At 32.2% G+C, this 20,550-nt stretch overlaps 3 protein-coding genes across 4 annotated transcripts; 1 reads left to right on the top strand and 2 right to left on the bottom strand.

Moving 5' to 3' along the window:
- Window positions 1-3,451: 3,451 nt before the first annotated feature.
- Window positions 3,452-11,963, top strand: LOC108469846 (protein TOPLESS-RELATED PROTEIN 2-like). The gene is made up of 25 exons (XM_017770910.2): window positions 3,452-4,410; window positions 4,751-4,930; window positions 5,100-5,213; window positions 5,292-5,450; window positions 5,598-5,778; window positions 5,861-5,990; window positions 6,082-6,191; window positions 6,265-6,403; window positions 6,493-6,602; window positions 6,776-6,845; window positions 6,947-7,020; window positions 7,098-7,193; window positions 7,275-7,370; window positions 7,513-7,640; window positions 7,943-8,177; window positions 8,256-8,423; window positions 8,498-8,599; window positions 8,681-8,827; window positions 8,995-9,105; window positions 9,196-9,378; window positions 9,466-9,594; window positions 9,923-10,018; window positions 10,206-10,391; window positions 11,137-11,309; window positions 11,402-11,963. Exons 1-25 carry the CDS (start codon window positions 4,331-4,333, stop codon window positions 11,592-11,594), a joined length of 3,390 nt encoding a protein of 1,129 aa, XP_017626399.2. The 5' UTR covers window positions 3,452-4,330; the 3' UTR covers window positions 11,595-11,963.
- A 1,552-nt stretch (window positions 11,964-13,515) lies between these two features.
- LOC108467608 (uncharacterized) lies at window positions 13,516-16,816 on the bottom strand. Of its 2 annotated transcripts, none has more exons than XM_017768314.2 (5): window positions 16,581-16,816; window positions 15,535-16,063; window positions 15,290-15,445; window positions 13,976-15,168; window positions 13,516-13,877 (listed from the first exon to the last, which is right to left on the bottom strand). In XM_017768314.2, exons 1-5 carry the CDS (start codon window positions 16,692-16,694, stop codon window positions 13,794-13,796), a joined length of 2,076 nt encoding a protein of 691 aa, XP_017623803.1. In that variant the 5' UTR covers window positions 16,695-16,816; the 3' UTR covers window positions 13,516-13,793. The 2 variants fall into 2 exon arrangements, with proteins under 2 accessions (XP_017623803.1, XP_017623805.1); XM_017768316.2 differs by having other exon boundaries at window positions 13,516-13,874.
- Window positions 16,817-18,143: 1,327 nt separating this feature from the next.
- On the bottom strand, window positions 18,144-19,228 carry LOC128296455 (uncharacterized). Its single transcript, XM_053031670.1, has 3 exons — window positions 19,136-19,228; window positions 18,829-19,025; window positions 18,144-18,456 (listed from the first exon to the last, which is right to left on the bottom strand). Exons 1-3 carry the CDS (start codon window positions 19,226-19,228, stop codon window positions 18,144-18,146), a joined length of 603 nt encoding a protein of 200 aa, XP_052887630.1.
- Between the last annotated feature and the right edge of the window lie 1,322 nt (window positions 19,229-20,550).

Raw genomic sequence — 20,550 nt, 5'->3', positions numbered from 1 at the left:
AATATCAAAATTATACACGAATTTTAGTACAAATTATAATATTATAATTAGCTTTAATTTGATGCATTTGTATACATCAAGCTTTAATTTTTGTTCAATTCACATTTCACTAGCTCGTTATTTACGTGACACAATTTTTCATTAAGCCATGCATAAATTATTGACATGATATTTTAATAGTTTAAAAACAATGAAATATATTTAAATTATTTTCACATAGATTAGAAAAGATAAACACACTTAGAGTAATAGTTTCATATTTCCCTAATTTTTTTCTTTTATCTAGGTGGAAATAATTTAAGTTTATTTGTTTCTTTTTAACTTAATAAAATGTTATGTAAAAAATTTACACATAACTTTATAGAAAATTTTGCCTCATAGATAATAGAGTTAACGAAATGTGAAAATTTAACCCAAACTAAAGTTTAAATGAAAGTGTTGATTAAAACTTTAAATCTCAAACGATGTTGGCGTGGCAATCTGTGTGCTAATAAGTTATCATTTTTCTCTATGTCACATCAATGAGTGGTTTAAAAACATAACATATTAAAAAAAGTAAAAAAATAAAAAAAATCATAAAAATTCTAAAAGAATTAGCATGAAGTACATGTATATCGTCATACAAGCTATCATGTTTAAAAATTCAACATTTTAGTTGGTATTTTTGTGTAAAAACAACAATTCTACTCATTTGAAATGTTGATGGTTAAATTTGACTATTTTCAAAAAGTCGAGACCAAATTTAACTAAAAATAAGAATAAAGGCCAAACTGTAAAAAAAAAATCAAGAGCTAAATTTAATATTATACCTTTAACTTTTATTTATTGTTGATAATTTTTTATTTACCAATATTCGTTACATCGATAAAAAATTTAACATCTCTTAAATAAAGTATCAAATTTGAGTACTAAAATTTAATAAAAGTATTTTTTTGGGGTGTGGGGGAGCGGTAACATCATCCATCCCCATTATTTATTTTGTTACGAGGAAAAGGAAAGCTTTTGTACACTTGGTAAATAAAAGTTCATTGAATGTCTCAAAGTGGGAATATAAAGCAAAACATAAATTCAATATATAGAAACCATAATTATTATTACTATTCTTGTTTGAATTTTTTAAATGAATATATATATCAAAATGATGTGTATATTAATAGTAAATAATTAATGAGAATTTATAGTACTAAAAAATAAGAATTTTGGTTTAAATATTTGTTAAGTTGGTCCACTTTTTTCATTGATTTTTTTAAAATGTCGTCCGTTTAAAAGTTAATTGGTCCTCCAATAATCGAAGGTATTCTCACATGGATTTTGTCTCTTTTATTTTACTAAAAGTCAACATATCACGATCAGTTATTTTAAGAGTTTGGTTTAAAAAGACGGGAGTGCATCGATTGTAGATGGGTGGCCGTATACCTATATATATATTTGAAGAAGTTATAAATACAAATACAATAACGATTGATAACTGTATCCCAAATTATAATAAATCTATCCCAAATTATAATAAATCTAAATAGAGCTCACTTACATGTAATTTACATATTTTGGGTTTGAATTTGAGATCATAGAGTTACCAAAGCCTCAACTTTGCCATTAAAAGCAAAGTCTCGTCCAACTATCTAAATTGTATATTATGCTTTTGATTGAGTTGTGTTAAGAATCAACCGAACACTAATTTAGTTAGACAAGAACTATAATAATATTATTTTACTAAGTAAATTATATCATTTCGAGGATATTATTATTAGTTTATATTTAAGAAAAAACAAACAAAAACTATACATACAATAGAGTTTGAAACATAAAACATTATGGGTTTTAAAATTTTTATTTTACCATTTCAACTTATACCTTATCTATTTTTATATATTTTATTATTATTATAAAATATCTAATACTAAAATTTAAACGTTGTAATGAAATGTTATCACCCTTAATCGGTCACAAATTTAGTCATGAAATTATAAAATACCCCTTCTTTTAAATTATAATTAATATTATAATAATTTTATCTTTTATACTTTTATATAATTTTTAAATAAAATAATTAAAATAAAAGTCCAATAATAGAACATGTGTTTAATAACATTAAAATATAAAATTATTACCACTTAACTTATATTTATTATTAAATAAAATTTGAAAGGAAATATTTTTCGCATTGTGTGATAAAATCTAATATTTATTATTATTTTTCACTTCTATACGTGCAATAATATAAAATAATTTTTGTTCATAGACTAAGTACGTTGGAGCAGGTTTGAAAATAGAGTTGTTTATGAGTTGGGCTGAGTCGGGTTTAATTTGGGCTTTAACAAAATTTTAGATTCAAACCCAGCCTGACTAGTATTTTTTAATTTTATTTTATGTAAACAAAATTAAAAAATATAATACAATCGAATATACTAAAAATATTAAAATAAATATTTCCGATAAATAGACAGTAAATTAAAAAGTTTTTATACTTAAATAACACTAAGATAAGTACAACTTAACAAGAAAATTTTATACGATAAAATAAAATTAACAAAAAAATAAGTGTTATACAATATTCAAACATTAAAAACATAGTAACAACATAATAGTAAAATAATAACAAAATAGTGGTAGAAAGTAAGAAAACAACAGTAAAAATAATAATTTTTTATTATTAAAAATTTAAGCCAGGATGTGCTCAGCTGATTTTCTAAGTTGATATTTTTACCCAGACTTTTTTATGTTCCGGCGAGATCTACTTTATAGCCGATTCTCTATTCAAATAACAACATGTTTTAAAAATATATTATAATTAAACTAAAATAAAAGACATTATAAATTATAAAATATAAATTTCAGCCAAAGTAGACTATAAAAAAGTGATAAAATCTTAATTTAGAATTTATTATATTGGATGGATCATACTATTATTTTATTCAAAAGTGTTGGACACTTGAACTTCATTTTCTTTAAAACTAAAGGTTGAAAACATAGGGAGTGAAAGAGACAATTATTGTGACACTTTAATAAAGGGACAGCTACACCACACCCCACTAGATCTGTTTTATTTGTATATTGTTCATTGTTATATTTATTTTATTTTATATTTAATAATTTTTATAAATTAATAATTCATTTCCATAAAAACATATAAATTTTTTATAAAAACCAAATAAAAATTTTAATTAAAATAATAAATTCAAGCACTAAAATCTATAGTGTTCTAAGTTTAAATTTCATATCTATATTATATAAAGTTTAATTAATATTATTATTATAATATTTTTATATATTTATATAAATTTTAAATAAAGAATTAAGAAGTATTATTTAAAAATCGAATATAAGATCAATATATTCATATTAAAGCTCTCACCACTTCACTAATAATCATTTATTAATATGAATTTTGAATAAAATCTAGTATTTATTTATGTATTTATATAATATATAATTATTTCTATGTATAGCAGCCTACACCAACACCATTTCTTTTTATTTATTTTTCACAAATTTAACACTTTTTTTCACCATTGAAACTCTATAGATTCTAGCATTGCTATTATTTGAAAGAGCATCCAACTGTCATACCACTTAATCGGACAATTTTGTATTTGTATGAGAGACATAAAAAGAAAAAAAGAAGGAAAAAAAAAGTCCAACAGAGCTTTGTCCTAATCTCACAAACAAAAAGATACAGACAGAGAAAGAGAATCAAAGTTTGAGTTTTCCCCTTTTTTTTTTTAATTTTTTTTTCAGACAAAAGTTAAGGTTGTTGTAGAAAAAAAACAAGGAAAAAAGAACCCTAACCTTGTTTTTAGTTTTTTTTTTTTTACTCTGCTTGCTCTTTCATGGTGCTACAGCAAAGGCCAAAACTTTACTCTTTTTAATTTTTTTTTTCTCTAGTAAAGCTTAGAAGTTTCAGACTTTTGGTGTTGTTGTGAGTGAAGTTCAAGCTTTAGTTAACTCTCTCACACTCTTTTATTTAAGGTGAAATGAAATTAGGGTTTATGTGAAAGGTTGAAAAAAAGGGGGGGTTTTTTTAAAGGGTTCTTTTGCTTATTTATTGTTTTTAATAATTTGGGTTTTTTTTTTTTTGTTTCGGCCAGAATTGGTATTTTGATTTGCAGCTTATTAGTTGGGAAAAGTGAAATTGGAGTGTTTAATGAGTGATTTTGAAGGCAGTTAAAGAAATGCCATTTTCTGGGTATTTTCTTAGGGTCTTAATGAATTGTTAGGTTTTTTTTTTTTTTTTTGTTTGGTGTGGTGGTTTTTTGGGTTAGTTTTAAAAAATTAATTTCTTGGTTCACCATTAATATTTGAGCTGGAGCGATTAGGAGTACCCGGGACAATGTCTTCCTTAAGTAGGGAGCTGGTCTTTTTGATATTACAGTTCCTTGATGAGGAAAAATTCAAGGAAACTGTTCATAAGTAAGTTGATTATTTCATTTTGCTATATTGATTCATGTTAATTTTCTTTGTTTTTTTTTGGCTTTTGAGATGGGTTAGAAGATTATGCCATAAGAGTGTTTTTTTTAAGATCATGTTATGTGATTTGTTAAAAGCCTTGTAGTTAATGCCTTTTTTTATTTTTTGTGTTGCAAATGGTGAGAAATCATGGATATTTTGATTAGCAATATAGAAATGTGCTCTGTTAGTAGCTAAAAAAGCATTGGTACCCTTTTGTGGTAGGCTTTTTAGTTCAGTGACTTTGACTAGATTTCGAGTCCTTGTTTAATCTCTTGTTTTGCATGGTGTGCTCGAATTATAGGTTAGAACAAGAGTCTGGTTTTTTCTTCAATATGAAACATTTTGAAGATCAAGTCCAGGCTGGTGAATGGGATGAAGTCGAGCGATATCTATGTGGGTTCACTAAGGTTGAAGATAACCGTTACTCGATGAAGATTTTCTTTGAAATTAGAAAGCAGAAGTATTTGGAAGCTCTCGACAGGTGAGCACTTATTGTATTGCTGTTAATCTCTTGTTTGTTGATGTTTAGGATTCACGAACTATGTGTTTCGTGCACTTATAACTTTCTGAAGTGAATGGCGTCAAAGATAATGCAAAGGGTCATATTTCTTTTGTATGGTTGGATTAATCTATGCATTATCTTCTACCAGGCAGGATCGAGCAAAGGCTGTTGAAATTCTTGTAAAGGATCTGAAGGTTTTTGCATCCTTTAACGAGGAACTTTTTAAAGAGATTACGCAGTTGCTTACTCTTGATAACTTTAGGTGTGTACTCTTGCATTCCTTTGTTCTTAATTGCTACTTGATTTTATGCTAAATTTTCTGTTTGTATTATGTTATCAGACAAAATGAGCAGCTTTCAAAATATGGTGACACGAAATCTGCTCGGAATATCATGCTTGTAGAGCTTAAGAAGCTGATTGAAGCAAATCCCTTATTTCGCGATAAGCTTGCATTCCCAGCTTTTAAAAGTTCACGACTGAGGACCTTAATAAACCAGAGGTGACTTTTACTTATTCTATGGTCGTTTTGAGTGTTTCCGTGTTAATACCTTGATACTTGTGGAAATGGTACATAGAACAATTGATACAATTGACTCTAGATTGGTACGGTCTCCGTGAGCTCATTTTTCTCTGTTGAATTTTTCAGTCTGAATTGGCAGCATCAGCTTTGCAAGAATCCTCGTCCAAACCCTGACATTAAAACTCTTTTTATGGATCATTCTTGTTCTCCCTCTACTAATGGTGCTCGTCCTCCTCCACCAACTAGCAGTCCTCTTGTCGGACCAATTCCCAAGGCTGGGGCATTCCCTCCCATCGGTGCTCATGTTGTAAGTATTTTGCATTATTTTTTCTCATACAAAATACATACATCATTCTTAAAAAAAATTCTTGGATGACTCCGATGTGCAGCCATTTCAGCCTGTCGTTTCCCCATCTTCTGGTGCTATTGCGGGGTGGATCTCAAGTGGTAATCCTTCTTTACCTCATGCAGCTGCTGTGGCGGCAGGTCCTCCTGGTCTTGTCCAGCCTTCTAATGCAGGTAGGAACAATGCAATTGGTTTTTGGTGTCTTTTATAATAATGTTTCGGCAAACTTGCATTATTTGACTATTTTTTGCCTCGATGGTTCAGCTGCATTCCTTAAGCATCCGAGGACACCATCTGGTATGCCAGGAATGGATTATCAGTCAGCCGATTCAGATCATTTGATGAAGCGCATTCGTACTGGCCAACCTGACGAGGTATGGATATATTGTGCAATTTCCCGGGTTTCCTCAGTTTTTTTTACTCATTTAAATACAATGGCTTCTGAAGGTATCCTTTTCTGGTATCGCACATACTCCCAATGTGTACTCACAAGATGACATTCCCAAAACCGTTGTGCGTGCTCTTAATCAAGGCTCTAATGTCATGAGCATGGACTTTCATCCTCATCAACAAACTATTCTCCTAGGTAAATATATATTTTTTCTTCTTCATGTCACTTTGCTATGAACTTCTAAAAATTTTAGCACGTGTTGATGGATTTACTTTTTATTTTAGTTGGCACGAATGTTGGTGACATCAGCCTTTGGGAAGTAGGATCTCGGGAAAGATTGGCCCATAAACTGTTCAAAGTTTGGGATATCTCAGCTGCTTCCATGCCTTTGCAGGTACTCTACAATTTCTTCTGGTTATACCAATTCATCATTCTTTGTCAATTCTTACCAATTATACCTTCCTAGCATATAAAGCACAGACAAAGATATGCTTGGTACTTGAATGATGATCTGATATCAGTAACCTTTGACCTAACATTGATCTTTCTGTCTTTATTCTACACCAGACTGCTCTATTGAACGACGCTGTGATATCAGTCAACCGATGTGTTTGGGCACCTGATGGACTTATGCTTGGTAAGCTTCGCTTGAAACTTGAATACTGTTTGGTCTCCCTGTCTTCCCTTCCTCGAAGTTGCTTTTATATGTTCTTGAATCAAATATTGCTTTTTCTATAGGTGTTGCATTTTCAAAACATATAGTCCAGATATATCAGTATAATTCAACTGGAGAATTAAGATCGCATTTGGAGGTAAGCCTATCACATGTAACAATATACACTGGAATTCACAAAGAAGAAGGTCATGAACAGCTTATTATATCTTTTAGATTGATGCTCATGTTGGAGGTGTTAACGACATAGCATTTGCTTATCCCAACAAGCAATTTTGTATCATTACTTGTGGTGACGATAAGACGATCAAGGTATTAACTTTTGACCCTATTTAATAATTGTAGGTTGAACAAAATGTGTTTATTGATATTGAAATATTTTGTGTTTGGCAGGTATGGGATACTGTAGGTGGACGTAGACTTCATATTTTTGAAGGCCATGAAGCTCCTGTATATTCTGTTTGCCCTCATTATAAGGAAACTATTCAGGTAAATCTGAATTAGAAATTACTATTACCATTCTACTCTTTGTTTCTGCTTCTTGGTATTCGTTCATGGTTGTTCCGCAGAATTTTGGCCTGAAAATTTCATTTCCATCCTCATAGTTTACAAACTGTTTCTCTATGAGCAGTTTATTTTCTCCACTGCCATTGATGGGAAGATTAAAGCTTGGTTATATGATTGCTTGGGGTCTAGAGTGGACTATGATGCTCCTGGACTTTGGTGTACGACAATGGCTTATAGCGCTGATGGAACTAGGTAAAAATGTTAATTTGTTGGAGAGATGGCACTTTCATATATAAATATACACATATTTATTTGGAAGTCTTGGCATGTTTCCACGTATACATGTACATAATTAACCTTGCATTATTCGTGTTTTAGATGCATCGGAACTATTTCAAATTAAGAAGATTGTAATTTATTTTCCCTTGGTTCGTCTGACCCTGAAAAATAGTTCATATTAGATGGTGTCTGATCTTGTTTTAAGGCTTATTTTGATGTTATTTATGTTCAAGCTTGATATACATATGATCAAAAACTTGGATTTATTCCCGTAGGCTTTTCTCTTGTGGAACAAGTAAAGACGGTGAATCCCATTTAGTCGAGTGGAATGAGAGTGAAGGAGCAATCAAAAGAACATATTCTGGTTTTAGGAAGCGTTCATTAGGTGTTGTCCAGTTCGACACAACAAGGAACAGGTTCTTAGCAGCCGGCGATGAATTCCAAATTAAGTTTTGGGACATGGATAATGCTGCCATGTTGACAGCTGTTGACGCAGACGGCGGGTTGCCTGTTAGTATTGTTACAGTTTTTTCCCCACAAGTAGGTTTAAGTTGCTTGTTGTAATAATCCATTTTAATCCTTTTACAGGCCAGTCCAAGACTAAGGTTCAACAAGGAAGGGTCGTTGTTGGCTGTTACAACTAGTGATAATGGTATCAAAATCTTGGCTAACAGTGATGGTTCACGCTTGATACGAATGTTGGAGAGTAGGGGCGTTGATAAAAGTCGAGGCCCTTCTGAACCTGTCAATTCTAAGGTAGTTCTGCTTCGGTTTTAATTATTCCTCGGGTTTCGCAATGCTATGTAAATTCATACATTTGTTTTGCACAGCCATTGATCATTAACGCACTTGGTCCTGTGGGAAATGCTGCCATTCCACCATCCCTTGAACGCCCTGATAGAGTCCCAACTGCTGTATCCATTAGCAGTCTTGTAAGTTCAACCTGCTGTTTCAGTTGCGTTTTATCTTCGGTCTTACCAGGGTTTGTAATTTCATTTGGGTGTCATTCGCAGGGTACAATGGACAACAGCCGGCTTGTTGATGTTAAGCCACGAATTTCCGATGACGCAGACAAGATAAAGGGCTGGCGAATTCCTGACATTATTGATCCCTCTCACCTGAAAGTCCTGCGATTATCTGATGCCATAACAGCAGGAAAGGTAGGTACTTAGAAGAATGTGATTAGTTCTCGGATTTTAGTACATTAGGCATAAATTTTACATGTGTATATCTTCATGTATTCACAAACGTAATTGTTCTATATTTTTTATCCAACTTCTAGGTTTCTATATTCCCGTAATCGAGGGTTACCAATCATTGATTGCAGGTTGTGAGGTTGTTATATACCAACTCTGGTCTTGCTCTTTTGGCCCTTGCATCGAATGCTGTTCACAAGCTTTGGAAATGGCAGCGTAGTGAAAGGAGTCCCTTAGGCAAGGTGTGTCTCGTGTCTTAAAATGAGAAAAGCCGTATTTCTTAGTTATTAACATATATTTTCTAATATTTCATTCATCTCTAAACCTTGAAGGCTACTGCATATGTTGCACCGCAATTGTGGCAGCCACCTAGTGGCACTCCTATGACAAATGATATAAACGAGACTAAACCTGCTGAAGAATCTGCTGCGTGCATTGCATTATCTAAAAATGATTCTTATGTTATGTCTGCCTCGGGAGGGAAGGTTTCTTTGTTCAACATGATGACATTCAAGGTCTACGAATGCAGTTTTCACTTGTTTCCTGTTATATGTTGATTGAAGTTTTTGACATTGCTTACACAGTGGGTTAATTCTTTACAGGTGATGACCACCTTTATGTCCCCTCCTCCGGAAGCCACGTTCTTGGCATTTCATCCACAAGACAATAATATTATCGCGATTGGCATGGAAGACTCCACAATTCAAATATACAACGTCCGAGTCGATGAGGTGAAACATAATTTTTTAGCTTCTATTTACATAGAAACTTCTCGATTTATATGTGGTTAGGACAACTTTGTTGGAGTAGGAAAATGCTAATGTGTTGCATTTACTAAATCCTTTTTAGCATTTTTTATACAAGTCCTACTATTCATAACCCCCAAACCCTTAAATCGGAGGATAATACGTGGTTAAGTATGCTTGAACCACCGTCCTCATGGTTGTTGCAACAATGGTGCCGAAGCTAAAATATTTCACAGGAAGCCAAAAGCTAATTGTATCATTTCCCTAATAATATTCAGCTTCTGGCCTGATGCTCTGATGTTGTTTTTTGCAGGTCAAAACCAAACTCAAGGGCCACCAAAATCGGATAACCGGACTTGCCTTTTCACAAACTTTGAATTCTCTGGTGTCTTCAGGGGCTGATGCACAGGTTAGTTATTGATTGAATGAATATTGTATAATGCCGTGTCTGAAAGCCATGTTCAACGTATTGGGTAACATGGGACATACCCATATCCAAGATTCACCCCCAGTTCGAGTAACATGGGACAACTGTCAATTTTACAGTTTTCTTATACATAATTTAACTGTTTAATATGACTTCATTTCACTTGCAGTTATGTGTTTGGAGCATAGATGGATGGGAGAAAAAAAAATCGAGGTTCATACAAGCTCCGGCTGGTCGTCAATCTCCGCTTGCAGGAGAAACCAAAGTCCAGTTTCACAATGACCAAACTCATCTATTGGTTGTCCACGAGAGCCAAATAGCCATTTATGACAGCAAGCTTGAATGTTTACGCTCGGTAAGTTGTTTGCCTCGCATTATTTTCCTTGTATTGTAGTTTATCATATTTCTTTGGGGAACTCTTTTACAAGAACATGACTAATGTGGGAATAAGGTAACAAAAACATCAGTTATTACTATTATCGGGATCTACCCTGTCTGAAGGTCCGAACTTGAGTTTTGGTCTTTTGGTAAAATTACCATAGAGGCCTCTATACTAAGAGTCGGGTTGCATTTTGCCCCCTCTAAAATGGGCAAATTAATCTCTGTTAGATCAAAGAGCAAACTGATCTTTCTGTTAAAAATCTCATTTAAAACTACTATTAAAAATTGGTCCTTATATGGTAGTATGAGGTATGCGTGGCAAGCCACATGTCATTGTCCTATTATTTCATCAACCATATCAGTTTTCAACGGTACAAAGATGAAATTTTTAATAGAAAGGTTGCTTTTTGATTTAGTGTATATGGACTAATTTGTCTGTTTTCTGGGTAGAGGGGGCAAAATGTAATCTTGACTCAGGGGCTTTCATGGTACTTTTACCGTGACCTTTGCTCTTTGGAATAACAGTAGTATATTTTTTCAGCAAGTTTTTATTTGCTCGTTGAATGTTTCCAGTTATTATTTGGACGAGTTTTTAGCGTTGTCTATGCATGAAAATCATATATATTGTTTTTATTCATTTTCGATATATTGTTTTTATTCATTTTCAATACCCCTTTTGATCGTATGATTTTATAAACAGCTGATCTTCATTTTTGCAGTGGTCTCCAAAAGAGTCATTAAATGCTCCCATTTCGAGTGCAATATATTCTTGCGATGGCTCACTGGTTTATGCCGGTTTTTGTGACGGTGCCATTGGAGTTTTTGATTCCGATAACTTGAGACTCAGATGTCGAATAGCACCTTCGGCTTACATACCTTCGTTATCCGTCAGGTAGCATATATTGTAGTTGTTCGTAACATATAGTAGTTTTACGTACAACTGTTTTAACAGCAAACATTGACAAAAAAATGAACTTTCTCCAGTGGCAGCAACGGTGCAGCCTACGCCGTGGTCATAGCAGCTCACCCATCGGAACCAAACCAGTTTGCTCTCGGGATGAGTGATGGAGCGGTTCACGTAATCGAACCCTCTCAAGATAATGGATCCCATAATCCATCAAATTCATCTAATCCTTCATTAACTGTTAAACAACCAACAGAGTTACCTTCTAGGTGAATATTATTAATGTAGATACAAAAAAAAAAGAAAAAAAAAAGGAACTCTTTTTACTTTTGTAATCAATTTGCCTTAAAAACCACTCCCCAATGTTATGTAATATTCATTGTAATTTTCTTTTACTATGCTTTTTTTTTATTTGCCTTTTCTACCAAGCAAACCTTTAAGGCTTATGCATATGCAAAAATCAGCCGGTTGGACTGAACCTGAGGTCGAACTTCTACAATGTGGCCTTCGGGATATTGGTTCATCTCTCATTACTTGGAAAAAAACCTTGGTTTTTAGGATGCCAAACTAGTTGGAACTGCTTTGATGGATCAATACACATATTTTAATGTTGGTGAATGATTTTTTAGTAGTGAACTAAAAGGTGCATTATTAGCTTAATATTAACAGAGTTTTCAATTTATTGGGATTTTTTATACAATATTTAAATTTACTTATAATATTTTTTCATTCTTTAATTCGGGGAAAAGAGGTGCTTTTCTTTTTGGTGAAGAAATAAACACCACATTACATTGAACTAATATAAAACAAAAGCATTCCTATCTGTATTAGAGAAAATTTTGAGAAAATTTGAACGTTACTATCTATTTCCTATGAAAATTTGAATGTTACGATCCTTGAGCGTTATGATCATTTTAGCTAGTGAATCTACAATTCTAGTTTTAATGCTTAATTTTTTAATATCCAACAGACTACCAATTGAAAGATTCTCTCAGGTAAGGTTGAATTCGAATTTACTAACTGACTATGTTGAATGGTCTTGGCTACTTCTAAATTATCAATTTGGATTCACACTTTATCCAAGCCCCGCTTTTATAGGAGAGCCAAGCCATCTAAAATTTCTTAAGAGTTCAGCTTCAAACAGTAAACAAATCCTTAAATAATGATTATATCCAAAGATCCACCTTCTATTTGATTTTCGCAACACGGGAAAAACATGCTTTTAAGCATATATGAACTTCACTTTCTTTTAGTTGCTAATAGTTCAGGTTATGCTAAAATTTAATCTTTTTAGATATAATTACAAGTGTCCTCAGTTTGGGCATAATCTATTTTTATTCTGTACTTTAAAAATTAATGTTTAATAAAATCTCTTTCCACATAATAGTTTATTGAGTTTTCAAATTGGATTGATGATTGAACTGGTTAAACTAATTATTCACTATTTAAATGCTCAAATTTTAAAAATATAAAAATTCAGAAAAAGGAAAATCAGAAAAAAATAGAAAAAATGAGCACAGATAAATAAGAATCCCATTTAGCAAATCTGTCACATGTTTCAAGTTAGCTTTTGACTGCTTAAGAGGAAACCAAATAAAATGATGATGATGCTAATCCACTATGTCTCTCACCCATACATGCTTCAACTACTTGAAACGTGATAGATTTGTGAAATGGCTATGTCATCATTATATTTTTAATATCATGTTTAGGTTGATGAGGTGTCATCAAACACCTTACATGAATATATGCAACTTGATTGTAGGTAAAAAGATTTCTTTAACCTTTTCAATTTTAAATTTGAATAAATTAATTTTTAAAAAAATTAAAATAATTTAATTTTGTCAATTTTAAAAGTTAGTAAATAATTTTGATTGATATTTTTGGCCTATTTTAAAATGTTAAAATTAAGATCAAATTGATATGTTTATACCAATTGATGAAAAACATTGATGCCCCACTTGATTGTTTACATTTTTTTGAAATTGATAGGGATCGAATTGCTTTGATTTTTGTAGAGTATCAATTTACTTTGGTAGAGTTCTTTTTACCCATAAATTTTTACAGTTTGGAAAGGTTGGAATGCAGTTAAAAATTAACCCAGATTTGCAAAGAAAGTGGAGGACTATATTATAGAGAAGGCAAGATAATGAACTGTGTAATAGTGCCTTGTATTATATTGTAAACGCAAGTGTTGGAGAGAAAATCAAAGATGAAATTGTAAAACATCTTTATGAGAGAAAATCAAAGACGGAACTGTAAAACATCTTTTTGATGTTGATGAGCCAAATAAAAAGGTCTCTCTTACATCTTAGGACTCATTATTAGCAAAATAATGGACTGTAAAATGAAAAAAAAAAAAAACAAAACATCATTGTTTTTCCAGTTTTGCTAGAAAAAAAAAAAAAAAACCCATTGGAGACCAGCAAACCAAGGTTTGAATCCCTTCATCATCATTATCACATGCTTGTTTCAGTTTTGCTTCTCTGCTTCTTCATTGTTCATACAATTCTGTGGCAATGATTGCAAGGCTGTTCTGCTCTTCCCAAATGGCTGCTGCGCTCATAAAAAATATAATAAAAAACCAAATTACTATCACTGAACCATTTCAAAGCACTATTTCTATGTTACTTGGAGAGTGAAAATAACCTCACCTTATTGAGATTATCATCTTCTTTGTTCTTCATCTTGTCATTGATCTCTAGTTTGTTAAACATCTTGGTTAGCTTCATTAGTTTCCTTAGGCTCAAATCTTCCAAATTCTGCATGGTACCCTCATCAATGACATTCTTGTTTTTCTTCACCTTCTTCACAACATCAATGTTCTCCTTGTTGATGTTCTCCTTTGGGATTGTTGTCTGTTTCTTGCTTGATGATTTCCTTGGTTGAGAAAGTTGAGGTTTCAATGGTGATGGCAATGGTACTGAGGTGGTGGTTGTAATAATCTCAGTTGTCTCTCCAAATTCAACCTCTGGCTTTACACCAACATCGATCAATGCTTCTGGATCCTGCACTTGGATATCATCATCCACAACAGATTGGGAAGCATTGTGGAATGAATTCACAGGGATTGTTTCGGCTTCGGTTACATTTGCATCAACCAATGCTTCTTCATTCACCACATTAGTCATTAGATCCTCATCAGCTACAGATTCATCATCGATGTCTGAATCGCCAAGGACATCATCATCAGATTCTTCGTCCACCATATTAGTCACTGGATCATCACATCCCTCAACATCGATGTCTGAATCTCCAAGGAGCTCATGATCATCGTAAGATGCTTCATTTCCCTTTTTCGCTGAGGAATCCATATGATCTTCAGGGAGAACTGAAGGAACATCTTGAGATACTTCGCCCTCGGCATACTCTTCAGCTTTCGGAAGTATGGTTAGATCATCATGTACTGCTTCAATTTCCTGTGGAGCTTGATTAGCATGCTCTTCTACACTAACAGCCTCCACTGGTGAAGAATGATCCAAGACTTCCTCAGATATATCCTCAGCATTTGCAACCAGTACTTCAGGCTTATCAACTACCAATTCCTCACGGGAAACAACAACATCATCGGTGTCATCAGCTACCGATTTCTCAGGTAAGCTCTCGATTTCAGGTGCATCTTCGGAAACAGCAGCATCATTGGTTCCATCAGCTGCCAATTCTTGAGAAACAGCAGCATCATTGGTCTCATCAGCCACCAATTCTTCAGAAACAACAGCATCGTTGGTCTCATCAGCCACCAATTCTTCAGATACAGCAGCATCATTGGTCTCATCAGCTACCAATTCCTCATTTGGTGTGCTCACAGTCTCATATAAGTCTTCAAAGACAGCATTATCATCACAACCTGAAGTGTGACAACCATTTGCAAAGGGAACAAAATAGATGGCTTGAGAAAACAAATTGCACAAATAGGTTGCCATAGTTCAATAAATGTTAAAAAAGTTAAAAACAAATAGCTTCCATACCCTTTGGACCTTCAGGCTCATCAATCTTCTCATTAAGGGAGATCAGTGTCCCATTACTTCCTCCATTTTCACACTTGCTATTTTCCTCAACATCATCTTTCAAATCCCTTTCATCTTCAAGAGATGCACTTAAATTTCGAGCCAATGGTAACTCTTCTGTATACATATTCAAATTCATGAGATGGTCAAATAAAAAAACCTGAAAATCAAAATGCCAAATTCATTCAACACAAAGAAAAACATACCAGATTGGCCATTGTTGTTTTGAACTTCACCTTCCACCATTTCATTAACCTTCACGGGCTCCATTTTTTCACTCTCTTTTAAACTCAGCCCTTCCATACACTTCTCCAGTAACCTCACCGACCGCCTTGTTCCGTAGCCGGTCTGCAATGTATCCTCAACTTTCCTCCTTGTAGATCCCACTCCAGGCTTTCTCCTACCACTCTGCAAAGCTGGTGTCTCAACCAAATCACTCTTCCTTTGATCCTTAACTTCAGGTTCAGTTTTCTTAGCCCTCCTGCTGGTGTTAGTAGTCACAGCAGGAGTCTCAGTCTCAGTCACATTCAGGTTCTTGTTTTCTTCATCCAATTCAGCTGTTCTTCTTGTCGTTTTTCGGGTTGGGACAGTCGATTGTGCAGTTTGATGCTCTTCCTTGGTAGGTTTTCTCCGAGTTGATGTCCTGAAAATAGTAGAGGGGATTTCTTGTGATGTTTTATTCATGATCTTTTCTGGGGATTGAGATTGATTCTTGAACTCCTCAAGTCCTTCAACCTGTTACATCGATTTATACAGATCATTACAAAAAGGAAATTGGGAATTTTCAAGAAAATGAGCCTTCTAAAAAGAATCAATTAAAGGAAATGATTATTATTACTATTTAAATGAATTATTATTTTTCCATGGTAACCATTTCGGTATCAAAGAAGACAACAATAGGCAAATGGATTCTAAAAAATTCTATTCCTTACAAATCTATTGATTTTCCCTTTTCCCTTGTTTTCTTGGCAACCAAACAGAAAAAAGAACCATTCAATCAAAGAATCCAAACTGTAAATTCATTGAAAAATAAACTCTTAAACGAATAGCAGAAACCTTAAATGATCGAAATCGTTTCACATGAGAGATATTTAAGATTTAAAATTTTCAATCGAATAGAAGATACGCAGCCCCAGCTATGATCTTCAAACTCTATCAATTTTTTTTCTTCAATCAATTTATATAAAGGTAAAGTTCAAAACAAAGAATAATAATAAATATAAAAAAAAAAGATGAAAAAAAAGGAGCTTACAATCTCAAGAGCTTTGAGAGCATCAGCCATGGCAACATTGGTAATATTAGCTGGGATTTTGTTTCTCTTGCAAAGAAACTGAAGCTCTTTCCTTGTGAGGCAATCGAAATCCATTTTTTTCAAAGATCAAAGAAACAAACGGAGATAGTTTGTTTTTCCTTTTCTTGTTTGGTTACTGAAAAAAGATCTCTTTTTTTAGATGAAAGGAGGGAAGAAATGCCGGCCTTTTAAAGGTGTAATTTGTAAAGGATGAAAGAGACGTTGGGAGAAAACCCTAGAGATTATTTGACCGTTGGAGCGGCTGCATTTGAAATTTGAATTTAGGGTTTTCGAAATTTTTTAAAAATTGTCGATTATTAAAATTTTCTTAAAGGATAATAAAATCCCTTTTTTTCCTCCTAAATAATAATTAAGCCCAATTTTTTAAAAATAAAAATAAAATTAAGGGCATGGTTTTCTTTTCCTAATTTCACATAAAAGAAACATAAAAACGTATTTTTGAAATAAAAAAATATTTAGAATAGTGTTTTAATAAATATTAAATTTATACATGAACTTTTGTCAAATGTGTAATTTGATATATGAACTTTGATTTGGTGCAATTATACACGTGAAAAATGAATCGGGATTTATATATATATACTTGGAACTTTAATTTTGATTCAACTGTACACATTTAGATAAACAGATACATTTATTTTCATATTGGATTAATTTAATTGTTTTTTGTGTGCAATAATATATGAACGTAAAATGATGTTAATTTGAAAATGGTGTTAGTGATTTGTGAAAATTAAATCAAATCAAAGTTTCATGTATAAAACCGTACAAAATCGAAGTTCATGTATGACATTACACATTAGATCAAAATTCATGTATAGCTTTGATATTTATCTTGTTTCTTTTAGCTAGATATTAAACTCATTCATCCTTTAATAGATCTAATAAATATTTTAAAAGGTTAAAATGTGATATTAGTCCTATATTTAGACAAAATTTAAAATTTAGTCTCTGATTTAAAAAGTTAAAATTAAGTTCTCTTACTTTTGAGATTTAAAATTTTAGACCAATTATTAACATTATTAGTATTTTCTATTAAAATTTATCAACTTAACGCGTTAATTAGACTATCCTCAATTCTCATATGGTGTTACATATGATTGACAAAGTTAGACAAAGTTTAATGAAATTACAAACAATTATAATGATTAGATTAAAATTTTTAAAAGTTGATCCAATTTCAATGTTATTTGGGCTTTTAAGGCCCAAAACTTGTAAAGCACATTTTAGTTATTCATTATTCTTCATTTGTCTTTTATTATTTATTATTGTAAATTTATTTATAATATGGAAAATAGGCCGAACACTGAAGATTTTCATGAAAAACATAATTAAAAAATATATAAAAAAGAAAAAGAAAAGAAAAACCCAATAATAATCCTTCAATAAGAAAAATAATAATGAAAAGAAAATTAATTTTCACAATTTTACCCATGCCAACGCAACCACCAAATTGATTTTAAGACTAATGCACGCCGGAAAATCAACGAAAAAGATTTCCGATCAACTGAATTGTCGCTTGTTATAAGCATCTTCATTTACAAAACCAGAATTCTGGATCGGGAATTGAGGTTGTGCCCTGACTATGCCACCTTGATTCGGAATCTCTACATTGCTCGTGCCCTTCTCTTTTAGGGTTTGATAATAAAAGACTCCGAAAATGCAACTTACAGCAGCCAAGACAGCTCCGGTGGCAAACACTCCTGGTTTGATAACATAGCAGTAGTAGCCGCCGTTTTTCACAATTACTTCATCATGTCTATCATTCAGTGCTGCACCGGCTAGCAATAGACCCGTACCAATAATAAATGTAATCCTGCATCAACATGTCCCTGGGTATCAACATTAAGGTTACAGAAAAAGAAATCCAGAGAATTGAAGATTAGTAAAAAAGTGAAGTCTCTAAGTATTATAAGTAGAGGTGTTCAAGCTAGACCTGTCACCCATATCTAACAGGACTCGGCTCGGTCCATAAACACTTTTAGTTGAAGGTTCGAGTTAAGATGTGATTCTAAAAAACTTTAAAAGCTTGAACCTATCTATCCAAAAGCTCATTTCTTTGTTTAAAGAGTAAATTAAATCAGAGTTAAAAATATAAATTCAAACTCGACTAAAAATAAACCAAGCTGAGGTGATTGGGTCAGGTGGTCGAGTCATGAACAACTCTAGGATTGTGATGGAAAATTACCATGAAATAATATAGAAGCAAAAAGCTTTAGTGAGGTGAGGTTCAGCGGTTCTTCTAATGCAGCAAAAACAGCCGGTGGCAACATTTATTAGTATTTGAGCTATCAAAATCGTTGCTGCTGATATTATGCTAAAAACAAGCGCAGGGCTCTGAGGATATGAACATTGTCTGAAACTATCTAACTTCACTTGCGAAGCCTAAAAAACATAAACAAGAATTTAAAACAGAACCCAATATGCAAAACATAATTAAGAAAACCTTAATCTATGCAAAAAAAAAAAAATGATGATGTTTTGTGTTCCATTACCTTAACCCTTGTAACTTCAGCAGCAAAGCCAGCACCCGCTGATATCATCCCCAAAAGGGCCACAACAAAGCATAATATACCCATTTTGTCCATCTCTGATTATTTTCTCTCCTACACTTTAGTGGGGAAAGAAACTGACAATTTTCTGTTTGGTTGATGAGAAAAGGGAAATTGTTTGTTTGTGTATGAATTCTGAAACTATAAGGGCACGTTTGGTTGGGAGGAATGGAATAGAGCTGTAATGTAATAGAGTTGTAATGAAATAGAGCTGTAATAGAATAGACCTGTAATGAATAGTTCAGTTGTTTGGTTGAATGGAATGGAATAGAGTTGTAATAGTATTCTTGTGTTTGGTTGAATGGAATAGATGTTGTAATAGCATAAGGAAAAAGACTTAAATGACTAAAATAACCTTAGTAGAATTTTTTTTGATAAATGATTATTATTTTTAAATTTTAATAAAATTATTATTAAATATAATTTAATAAAAATAATAATAAATAATAAATAATTTAATCATATTTTAACATAAGTATTATTAAATACAATTTAATAAAATAATATATAATTTAATAACATTCTTAATATTATTATTAAATTATGAATTAATAAAATCATAATATATAATATTATAAAAATAATATATAACTACTTTATTATTTTTAAACACATATTTAATGTGCTAAATGTTCCATTATCCATTTATTTTTTCCTTGCACTCTTTTTCTTCCTTTACTAAATTTCTTTTATCTTTTATATAATAAAATCAAGTTTATATAATCTTCAATTGAGTTAATTGGAAGATTCGTCTACAACCATGGTTTGAATCAACATATTATCATCTTTATAAACATATCATTTATATTTTATATAGTTAAATTAAAACACTTGTTCCTTATCAAACAACTGTAAGGAAAGTCACTCCAAGCTAAGGTGCTATACTGTAAACAAGCATCAAAAGAGCACATAAAATATATATTTCAAAGTTTCATCTCAAATTGGATTATCCTCCACATTCATGCAACCAAACATTGCAAATGACACACATATCTACATACAATTTACATTCTGATCAACTACATGTTGGAAGAATACTCAATAGCAGTACTTTTTCGAGTAATCTTTCAAACCACGGCCTTTCCATGCCTCACAAGATACTGATCCCAATGATGTCTCGAACTCCTGTTTGTCCTTGAGAGCCCAGTTAATCTTGTTATTATCGATGCCAAGATCAATCATAATGTGCTTGTTTCGAAAAAAAGTTCACTTTACATTAAATCGACTTAATAGCATCACATTCAAACTGCTTTTATTAGCCCTATCCGAAGCGACTTAATTAACACCAATTTACATCCCTTTAACAACGAATTTAACCTTTTCGATCAACAACAAAAACTAATATTTAACAACTATTG

The sequence above is a fragment of the Gossypium arboreum genome, chromosome 8 (assembly GCF_025698485.1).
Source record: "Gossypium arboreum isolate Shixiya-1 chromosome 8, ASM2569848v2, whole genome shotgun sequence".
Classification (NCBI taxonomy): Eukaryota; Viridiplantae; Streptophyta; class Magnoliopsida; order Malvales; family Malvaceae; genus Gossypium; species Gossypium arboreum.
The sequence above is the reverse complement of the archived record's forward strand: the minus strand, read 5'-3'. Positions and strand labels throughout refer to the sequence as shown.

Coding starts and splice junctions, on each gene's coding strand:
- LOC108469846 (XM_017770910.2), top strand. CDS start 4,331: ATGTCTTCCTTAAGTAGGGAGCTGGTCTTTTTGATATTACAGTTCCTT. Junction 6,404..6,492: donor TCAACAAACTATTCTCCTAG/GTAAATATATAT, acceptor TTTTTATTTTAG/TTGGCACGAATGTTGGTGAC. Junction 9,379..9,465: donor TCAACATGATGACATTCAAG/GTCTACGAATGC, acceptor AATTCTTTACAG/GTGATGACCACCTTTATGTC.
- LOC108467608 (XM_017768314.2), bottom strand. CDS start 16,694: ATGGATTTCGATTGCCTCACAAGGAAAGAGCTTCAGTTTCTTTGCAAG. Junction 15,446..15,534: donor AAACAACAATGGCCAATCTG/GTATGTTTTTCT, acceptor ATATGTATACAG/AAGAGTTACCATTGGCTCGA. Junction 13,878..13,975: donor AAGATGATAATCTCAATAAG/GTGAGGTTATTT, acceptor TTATGAGCGCAG/CAGCCATTTGGGAAGAGCAG.
- LOC128296455 (XM_053031670.1), bottom strand. CDS start 19,228: ATGGACAAAATGGGTATATTATGCTTTGTTGTGGCCCTTTTGGGGATG. Junction 19,026..19,135: donor CTGAAGTTACAAGGGTTAAG/GTAATGGAACAC, acceptor TATGTTTTTTAG/GCTTCGCAAGTGAAGTTAGA. Junction 18,457..18,828: donor TGCTTCTATATTATTTCATG/GTAATTTTCCAT, acceptor ATGTTGATGCAG/GATTACATTTATTATTGGTA.